General features: G+C 40.5%; 2 protein-coding genes across 2 annotated transcripts; one reads left to right on the plus strand and one right to left on the minus strand.

Moving 5' to 3' along the window:
- Window positions 1-2,750: 2,750 nt before the first annotated feature.
- On the plus strand, window positions 2,751-3,575 carry LOC120288995. Its single transcript, XM_039303373.1, has 3 exons — window positions 2,751-2,986; window positions 3,076-3,146; window positions 3,278-3,575. Exons 1-3 carry the CDS (start codon window positions 2,770-2,772, stop codon window positions 3,299-3,301), a joined length of 312 nt encoding a protein of 103 aa, XP_039159307.1. The 5' UTR covers window positions 2,751-2,769; the 3' UTR covers window positions 3,302-3,575.
- A 2,395-nt stretch (window positions 3,576-5,970) lies between these two features.
- Window positions 5,971-10,681, minus strand: LOC104423102 (proline-rich receptor-like protein kinase PERK1). The gene is made up of 8 exons (XM_039303370.1): window positions 10,473-10,681; window positions 8,844-9,339; window positions 8,238-8,324; window positions 8,095-8,165; window positions 7,681-7,757; window positions 7,408-7,555; window positions 7,048-7,209; window positions 5,971-6,789 (listed from the first exon to the last, which is right to left on the minus strand). The coding sequence occupies exons 2-8, from the start codon at window positions 9,265-9,267 to the stop codon at window positions 6,526-6,528; spliced, it is 1,233 nt and encodes a 410-aa protein (XP_039159304.1). The 5' UTR covers window positions 9,268-9,339; window positions 10,473-10,681; the 3' UTR covers window positions 5,971-6,525.

Consider the following 10,681-nt stretch of genomic DNA (forward strand, 5'->3'; position numbering starts at 1 on the left):
TGATTCTTGTGGTGGTCACATATACATAGACATGAAAAAATAGGAAAGCGCTCGAAATAACTTAAAGCAATGGCAAAACTGCTTTCTCCCTCCTCCTCCTCTCTTATCAGAATATTATGCTTTCTCTTGATTTTCATGGCCCTTCACCTGCTCGCACAAGCTATAGGGAGTAGCCCCGTATGCGGTGGTCAGTCTTCCTCTCTAGTTATTTCTTCTTACTCCTAGGCCCGTTGCCTTGGATATACATAATAAGTCATAGATGTGTAGTCGAACATTAGTTGTACGATTTATGTTGTGTATCATGTAAATGTGAGTTCAATTCGGTAATTGTTCATACTTGGATCCAAATATCTAAATCATTGTGATTTGAATAATGTTTCACTTTTTTGAAATATCAAATCACAAAGGCTGATTTGGTAATTGGCACTTTAATAGCTTTGATGAGTTTGTCAATGGATTTTAGTAAAATTTAGCAAATTATGTATGTTGCAAGTGCTAGTGAAACTGTGACAAAAAAAAAATGATAGCGAACCGCATGACCCAAATAGGAGCCAAGGATGTAGCAAGTACTTTATTCCTTTCAAAATGAGTATGTCCAAAGATACTTATGGTTGCTCTCGAAAGATGACATTCTTGTCCCTTCAAATCAATAACCACATGAAAAGTTATATCAAAATGAGGAAATTCATAATGTTAGGCACATGTGATGATTGACTTAGGTGGATTAAAATTACGCTATGAAAGTACCTAAATGTTTCTTGCATGCATTAGTGTATGATGAATTTCAAAAATGCTAACATAAACATATTTGCTTTAACATGATATTTATTATGTAACACCATGGGTTTCTACGATACACATATTATCCGCTTTGGACACTAAATCCTTACAGTTTTGACGTGTCCACTTTGGACACTAAATTCTCACGGTTTTATTCTTCTTAGGACAACTCATAATATCTCAAAGACCGCATGTATATAGTTAGAGGGCCCATTGCCTTATAAGGCAGCCCAGAACTCCCTCCCTAGGTAATGTGAGACAAGAGACATGCCCGCTCCCTGTGCCCATCCAAAGACTGAGGCACGGACACACTGCCATCCCTCCTCCTCGCGCACTATCACTTGGGCTGTCACACTAGGATGAAAGGACTGTTGAGCTTGATGCGAACCATAATAAGTCTAGTGCTCAAAGGATACCGGAAGTCCGATTAAAGAACAAATGTATGCATGGATGGAGACTTTGCCAAGATGTTCTGCTTATATACAATGGAGGAGACTTGACTTGCACATGGATACAAAATGAAAACGAGAACAACAACCACCCCATCGCACCTAATAATGCCGAGTCTAGTGCTCGAAGGGTACCAGAAGTCTGATTAAAGAATAGAAGTATGCATGCATGGAGACTTTGCCAAGATATTCTGCTTATATACAGTGGAGGAGACTTGACTTGCCCATGGATACAAAATGAAAAGGAGAACAATGACCACCCAAGCGCACCTAATAATGCCTCTCTCTCTCTCTCTCTCTCTCTCTCTCTCTCTCTCTCTTTCTCTCTCTCTCGACAGCCACTTTGTTGTCCGCTTACGAAAGGTTGTCGTCCGATGAGACAAAAGCGCGTCGACCGGATCGTAGTTTTCGCCGTGGAAAACCAGATCGTCCTGAAGTGGAAAACGAGAGCATGGGCCAAACAAGAGTCGCAGTTCATGTTGTAAACACGATGTTGATCTGATTCCCGGCCCTTCGTATTCCGCCAAGTCCGGCGCAATTGACTTCACTAGTCAATCAATCATCCAGCGACTTCTGCAGGAGTCGCTCAACAGTTCATCCAAGCCAAATGACACTTCTTACTAATTGATCAATAATACCAAAGACTCAAAACACCATTAGAACACCGATACCCCCCATCTGCGAGCTACCAGAGAGTCACGGAACCGTCGCAATGGTCTTATTAAGCCGTGAGAACCTGATATGGTCTGATCCATGAAAGCTAAACTGTACTTAATACAGCATGACATCATCATACAACCAGGCAAGTACATAAGATGGCAACAGTTTGTCCCGCAGTGCTCTGAACTAGACAAGTTAGTTGCTGCCTTCTCAATCTAAGGATCCGAGCTGGACCAATTCAGTCCAATTCATCCTCAAGAACTGGGAACCGGACTAGTAGTTCCCAATTTTAAAGATTTAAAACTGGGAACTGGACCAATTATTCCCGCAGGAACCACCCAGAATTGGCCAGTTCGATCTGGTTCCCAGTTTGACTCGAGACCAGTGCTTGTCCCTAGTTTTTATCATATGGAAATTATATATTCTCGTAGAACAATGGGACTATTCGCATTTCCTTGGCATAATTCTAGTGATGAATGGCTGTGATCATACCATAAGGGCAAATATGTGGGAACATATATGGATGGCTAATAATTGTCTAATCATTAGATCAATAACAAATCTGCTTCATGCGTACAAATCTGGGCATGCGCATGGACGGATGATGCTCATTCCATGTACTATAATATCATGGACCGGGGAGATATAAGATCTTGTGCAAATAGAACCAATCGCACTGTATTAAAGCCACGTTCCATCAGGGAATGGAGAAAGTAACGACAAGTTACAGAACGATGTCATTGGACAAAATAAAGTAAGTTATGGGACCTACTTGCACATAAAAAAGTTGAAGGAAGAAATTGATAGCAGTTCTCAATCAATCACATTCTATCACAGAGACAATAACAACTTGTGGGTGTCCAATTCTGCCAAAATTAACATGTTTGTTGCCTTGAGGTCTCTGGATGATGGGCGGCTTCCAGCCAGTATGTGGACAATCCAAACCTGCAATATTTGCGAAATCTCCTTTAACTATGCAGATAATTGCTTGCTATATTTGAATGATCTGGATCGCTGCGTCTCTTCTTTAGATTCCCCAAAAGTTACCAATGAGTACTGCATCACAACTTTTGAAGTTCGCCAAGCAGACTTTCAAGGTAAATCTCCCTAAGATAACGGCTTTACGATCTGTCTATCATGCTTATGGCTGCAATTCTTGTCTGTCTATTCTCTCGCTTTCTTGTAGGATCACTTTGTGACTTGCCAGAACTTACAAGGAAAACATGGTTTCAAGGGACACAGTGGGCTCTCGCGAAGGTAAAAACAGACAAGTTGCCACCTTGTCTTTCTTAATGAAGCTATCCTAGAAATGTCATCAAACATCTATCGACAAGAAGCAGAAGAAGAAGTCACCCCTGATCTTTTTTCTTTTTTAAACCAAATTGTAGCCAGAGCACACGAGAGCACTGTAGAAGGCTGAAACCGATGCAACGACCGGGATGTAGATGGGATTTTCATTCTTCTGCAGGCGAGGATCTGGCAGGCCAAGACCTGGGTTGCCGTTCAAGCTTCAAAAAAAAAAAAAAAAAAAAAGAGAAAAGGAAGTGGGTCCCGCGCTACAATGATGTAGGCCCGCCGGAGTTGAATCTTATTTTTTACAATATTTTTCTGGTTTTAGTATAACACCAAAACTTAGAAAAATTAAGTTGAACGGAAGTTGTTTTTCTTTGTTTGGTTGGTGGCATGCGTCAAGAGAAGGAACGCGTGTTCTCCATTAATAATGAAAGGAGCATTCCGAAATAAGAATAATAGAAGTCTCAAAACTTTTGTAAAATGCTCAATTAAGCATCAAAACTTTTCTTCGCTCACTTAAGTGCCACATTGGAGCAAAATCATTTACCTAAGTGTCACTTCCAGGCAAACAACCTATATTAATTCTTAAAAAAAAAATTGAATTTTTTTCTTTCTTTTTTAGGCCGATGGGGATCATTGACGACCCTCGCCAAGCATGAAACCCTTGTTGGCTGCCTCGCCCTCAATTGCGATGGCCTTGGGTGAGGCCATTGAGGCCTCGTCGACTTTGGGTGACCTCAGGCGAGGGTCCTCATGGCCTCACCCGCTACTAGCAAGGCCCTGAGTTGTTGCCCAAAACCTTCGCAATGAGAGCAAAGCAGTGAGAGCCCTCACCAACCACCGGCAAGACCTCGACGACCTTGCCCAAGGACTTCACAGTCAAGGACGAGGATTTTGCGGCCGATGAGGGTCACCAGTGATCCTTGCCAGCCTTAAAGAAAAAAAAGCAAAAAAAAAAAAGAAAGGGAAAAAATAATAATAAATTCAAAAAGTATAGTGTAGATCAATTGATCGACTTTCAAATAATATGAGCGATCATTTTTAGGAAATATATTTTTCAAATTATTCATTTTTCGCAAAATAAACTAAAATTAAAGAAAAATTGTAATAATTTGGTGGTCAATTTGATAAGTCAATATATGTAATGTCTAACCGTAATTTCATCCATTATTCTGGTTTCTTGTCATGATTTATTAATTTCTTTTTGAATGATTATGTCTGGGTCGTAGTATTTTGTATACTAAGATGAATTGCGTAGGAATAATATAATGCTGATTTTGTAATTCCATGGGTATGTTTTTTGTTCCTAGCGAAAATGATTCAAAATGTCGAGCATGAGCTGTTCCAATCGGCCTTTTAGCGAGAAAGGAGAGTCATTTTGGCTGTTTTCTGAAGTTTTTTAAAGAGATTTAACCGTTTTTGTTTTTTTGGGCGTGTAGAATGCTCTTTTCCAATAGATGACGGGAAAATGATCGTAGGAAAACAGTAAGCAGGTAAAAAAATTTCAGCGATTATTGTCGTGGAATGTTTTAGTTCGCCCTGTTTTTGCACTTCATTACAACGATATATTTGCGACTCTATAAAATAAATTTGGCGACATGTTTCTATATCATAAAGGTAGAAAATCACAACTCTTTTGATTTGTTAACATTAACAAACCCCATCATTGTAATCAGTGATTGCAGCAGAAAATAAAATACATCGGTACAGATAAAAATTATGCGGAAGAGTGTCGAAATAACATCTGAAGTTTGCGGATCTGTTGGAGGACAGCTGCGAGCGGTGATAAACGCGACAGATAACAAAAGCTCTGATACCGAATTAGAGAATTTAATCCAAAAATTTAAATTGATAATTGCAGGAATAATAATTAAATAAATAATCCGTCAACATACTAAATCTGATTAACTGATTCACTTCGTTGTGCCGTGCTGATCGATGTAGGAATATCCGAATACGGGATGAGAGGACTGTTGAGCTTGATGCAGACCATAATAAGTCTAATGCTCGCAGGGTACCGAACGTCCGACTAAAGAACAGATGTATGCATGGATGGAGACTTTGCCATGATATTCTGCTTATGGACGGTGGAGGAGACTTGACTTGCACATGGATACAAAATGAAAAGGAGAACAACGACCACCCGAGCGGCCATAATAATGTCTCTCTCTCTCTCTCTCTCGACAGCCACTTTGTTGTCCGCTTACGAAAGGTCGTCGTCCAATGAGACAAAAGCGCGTCGTCTGGACTGTAGTGTTCCCGATGGAAACTAGATCGTCCGGAAGTGGAAAACGAGAGCGTGGGCCATCAGGAGTCGCAGTTCCTATTGTAAACACGATGTTGATCTAATTCCCGGCCCTTATTCCGCCAAGTCTGGCGCAATTGACTTCACTAGTCAATCAATCATCCAGCGACTTCTGCAGGAGTCGCTCAACAGTTCATCCAAGCCAAATGACGCTTCTTACTAATCGATCAATAGTACCAAAGACTCAGAACACCATTAGAACACCGATACCCCCCATCTGCGAGTTACCAGAGTCACAGAACCGGTGCAACGGTCTTATTAAGCCGTAAGAACCTGATATGGTCTGATCCACAAAAGCTAAATTGTACTTAATAGAGCATGCCATCATCATACAACCAGGCAAGTACATAAGATGGCAACAACTTGTCCCGCAGTGCTCCGAACTAGACAAGTTAGTTGCTGCCTCCTTAATCTGAGCATTCGAGTGGGATGATTCAGTCCAATTCGTCCTCAAGAACTGGGAACCGGACCGGTAATTCTCAATTTTAAAGATTTGAAACAGTAATTTGGATTAAACAAATTTTGCAGATTCATTCGTCAAGAACGTAATGGGAAGAGTACAGGCTGATTACAATCATAGAAACTCTTCTGAGGGTAATGAATTGAACTGGAACCGCCGTTGCTTCGCAACTTTTGAGCCAAAAATTGCAGCAACCCACTGCTCCTATAAGATCATGAGAAAAAGATCCCTCCTACTTTGAGTTTCGTCCTTCCTGTCTTACACATTTCTCTAGCAGCGATGACAATCTTTAGAATACCTCAAGCTATACTACTCAAATCAGCAACACAGACATACTGACGCCTCATGTACTTTTTGCCTCTCCCAAATCTAATCCATTTCAATCTACAGGTAACAACTCTCACCATGCAGCCACAGGCCAAAGCAGAGCATGAACTTTTTCTCCCGGAAGATGCTTCTCCTCAAAGCACGGATCTTGCAGACAAAACACGGAACTGTGGAAGTAGGGCCTAGCGTCTCGGTTAATATTAATACTACCAGCCTTCATTAGCATGACGACCATCCTCTGCCATTTTCCCCTAGTCCATCTCTTGGGTAGTCTGTTGAAACCCACTGCTTGAGCTGGATGGATGAAGGCCGTACTCACTTGTGAGGCCACTATACTCGCTCGTGGCTTGTTCTTGGCTTTCCAAGGCCATCATCCTAAATTTCTTTAAATCCTCCTGGTATTGACTGGTGTCATAATCTGAGCTTCCATGAGGACTATATGCTATGCTATGTCCGGGCACAATTCCTTCATTTAAATCGCTCGGAGAGAGGTATCCTTCCAATGCTCGAACAACCTGATTACATGAAGTTCAAATCTCATTCCACAATAGTAGACCATTTTGCATTAACGGTCATACTGGAAAGCGAGTTGTAGCAAACTGAGACACTGAAACTAATTTCTTTTATTTTTTCCCAGCTCAAATGAAATGATAACCCAACATTGTAAAAGGATCAAAACCACTAACTAGAGGACAGATTATCTCTATAATACGAGGAAAAAAGGAAACATGCATTCTCATATTGAAACAAAGGATTTTTAACTAGCAATGTACCTGTGTCATTCGTGGACGGTGTCGTGCAGAATGATGAGTGCAAGCAGCAGCACAAGCAATCATCCGAGTCATTTCCTCGGTAGCATAATCCTTGTGCAATTTTGGATCAACAACGGCATCAAATTTGCCATCTTCTAAGGCTTGTGTGAGCAAAGGTTTTGCCTGAATTCATTAGAGTAGTCAATTCTTTGACGATATTCAAGGTGGAGAGACGGAAACATGGAGGAGAAGGATAAATAAATAAAGGGAGGGGGAGAGGGGGATTAGAAGCTCAAAGTCCTAAAATTGGCTTTTCCCTATCAGATAAGATCACTAATAATAACAGGCCTCAAGTAAATATATTGTTGGTAAACTACTGACCCAATCAACCATGCTATCTTCAACAAAGGGTCGACTCTTGTCAATTGGACGACGCCCGGTTATCAACTCTAGAAGCACAACTCCAAAAGAAAAGACATCCGATTTGTTAGTGAGCTTCCCACTGGAGGCATACTCTGGAGCCAGGTAACTGCATTAATTTAGACTTACCTTAGCAAAAGATGACACAACCAATGTATGCTAAGAGGAAACAAGTGAACTGAACCATCATCTATACCAAATTAGACAAACTATATGCATAAGGAATGGCCTTACCCAAAAGTTCCCATTACTCGAGTCGATACATGAGTATCTGTATCAAAAGCAATCTTAGCAAGTCCAAAATCTGCAACCTAGAATCAATAATGCCAACTTTTATATTTCGCACCCAACTAGCTTCACACGACAATATTAAATTAGTAGACTTCATCACAACTCCAAAAATAGCTGCAAACGAAAAGTTGGTTCCCCTAATGATTTCATCAAGAAATCAACTTTTGCAGCCCTAAGATCTTTTGCCGTTTCTCTAATCTTTGGCTTATACAGAGGATGTAGGAGGGATGCAAAATGCTTTTGAAAAAATTAAGTAAATCAATAACTTAATAACTAACTATATAATGTGGTAGTGAATTCAATAAACATCCCAGATGATTGATATATCTATAATGATTAAGCAATCGCACATCATACCTTTGCCTCAAAATTGAAGTCTAGAAGAATATTAGAACCCTTGATGTCACGGTGAATAATTTTGGGATTACCTGAGAAGTGAATATAATAAAGATGAACCGTGAAACTTACATTAATAAAATGGTATAAAAGACATTACTTACAATCCTCATGCAAATATGCCAACCCTCTTGCAAAACCTAAAGCAATCTTCATTCTCGTAGGCCAAGCCATAGTTGGGCGATCCTTCCCTGCAATGACATTTGCTAGTTATAACAACTAAAATGTTCTCAATTAGCTTTTCAGCTCCAAAATAACCGAACATCCTTTGTCGCCTATGCATAGTGGTGATCAAGCCATTTGATTATTATGGCATTGCTACAAAAGTGTTAGCTGGTTGCAAAGTTAGGGTCTGTTGTCCAATCCCCCACCCACCCACCCCCCCCCAAAAAAAAAAAAAAAAAAAAAAACCCCTTCTTCTTTTTCCATGTTAAGGGATTTTTGCTGCTAGATAAACAGCTATGATATATGAATCCCTCATTCCAGAATGAAAGGAGTTTATAAACAGGTCTCATTATTCCAACAGCACTTCAAAAAGGCATTAACCATAGAATATCAAAGTTGTATGGTAGCTAGAATCCATACATAAGAAGAAAAGTTCAAGTGTGATCTTGGAAAGAAGGTAACAGAGAGAGAGAGAGAGGTGACTGATATTAGAAACGGCATCATCAAATGAAAGAATACAACTATACCTCTAAAGGCATACTCACCATGCAAATGAAATTCCAGCGTGCCATTTGGAACAAACTCATATACAAGAATTCTCTGAGCACCAGAAATGCAGTAACCAACAAGGGAAACAAGGTGTCTGTGATGGATGCGGCTGATGATGTCAACCTCTGCTTGAAATTCTCTCTCCCCTTGTCCACTTCCAGCTTTTAACTGCTTGATTGCAACTACTTTCCCACTCGAAAGCATTCCCTTATGAACATAGCCAAAACCACCTTGCCCGAGTAGGTTGACATTGGAGAAACCATCTGTTGCTATTTCTAGCTCTTCATACGTGAATGTACTCTGCGAAAGACTTAATGCATTGCCGGGAGGTGGTACTGAAGGTCTTGCTGAACCCATATCTGTTGTTGAGAACTGTTCAGAAGAAGTCGGACCTTGAGAAGGGTCATCTGCAAGGAACATTACGTACTTTTAACCCGATACCTTATATGCACTGAAAAATCATAACCCGAAAAGCAATTGGCATCAATTATCCTGAAACACATACAGATATTAGAGAGAAAATGATTAAGCAATTGCATCAATAAATGCAGAGAGAGACCCAAGTAGAACTCCCAAAATTTACAGCAACCTTAAGAGAATTTGGCCGTAATGAAATCATGGAAGCATATGAGCAATCGACACAATCAAGGATTCACAACTCGGGATCTCGAAAACAACAAGAGATCCAATTTTTCAGCCTCTAGCAAAGTCTAAGTGAGTTCAAAAACCCCGATGACTAAAGGCTTGTTTGTTTATTTTGGTTTCTGTTCCCTGGAATCAAAATTCCGATTCTTTTGTTCAGCGAACAAAAAAATAACAGAAATGCGATTTGTTTACATTTTTGTTTCCGAAAACAAAAAATCTATTTTTTTTTTTGTTCTCAAGAACAAATTTGGAACAGAAACAAGAAAAACTCGATTCTTGTTCCTTGGAACACTTTTTCAAGAAACAAAAGAATAAAAACACAAAACTTGTTTCTTTTTTTTCTCCATTTTCTTCTTTTTTTCTTTCGCCGGTCACCAACCTCGGCCATGGCCAACAACCAGCCATCAAGGGCCGAAGCGTCGCCAGCCCCGGCGAGCCGGGCCACCACCAAGTCGGCATCGCCCAGCGGTTGCCCGGTGAGGCTCAGCCTCACCGATGGTGCCCATGCGAGGTTAAGCCCGCCATCGGCCAAGCAAGGTTGAGCCCTCATCGGTGGCTGGCGAGGCTCGCCGAGACCAGCTAGCCTCTGGTGAGCTTGTTGGACGTCACATAACCGGTCGCCCAATCGGTCGCCAACCAAAGAGAAAAAGAATAAAGAAAAAGGAAAAGAAAAAAAAAAAATATTTAAAAATTAAAAGAAAAAAATTTATACAAGTTTACAAAACGCGATTTTATTTTTTTTTTTTTTCTAATAAAAATTTTGTCGGAATTACCAAACGTTTTTTTCTATTCAAAATTATTAGATGAATAAAAATATTTTTTTTTTTATTTCTATTCCTATAAATTTTTGAACGAAAACATTCCCAAATGCAGCCTAATCCTCATTTCAGAAACTAAGTTCATTTCTCGCTAGCCGACCAACATAAAATGAAGAACAAATGACGAACTTCGAAAGCTCGCATTCAAGGATAAAAACTCACCTTTAGGCCCCTGTATAGGGTCATTCCCCAGATCAAGCCTCCTCTCTTTCCTCTTTCGATAGAAAATCACGAAAATGCCGACCCCAACCAGCACAATCAAGCCCCCAATCCCAATACCCACTATCAGCCCCGGCGACAACCCTTTAGGGGACACCGGCCCAATCGCCGACGGCAGAGGGGGGCGGGGGAGAGGCGGGGTTAGTCGCCGG

Source organism: Eucalyptus grandis, chromosome 10 (genome assembly GCF_016545825.1).
Source record: "Eucalyptus grandis isolate ANBG69807.140 chromosome 10, ASM1654582v1, whole genome shotgun sequence".
NCBI lineage: Eukaryota > Viridiplantae > Streptophyta > Magnoliopsida > Myrtales > Myrtaceae > Eucalyptus > Eucalyptus grandis.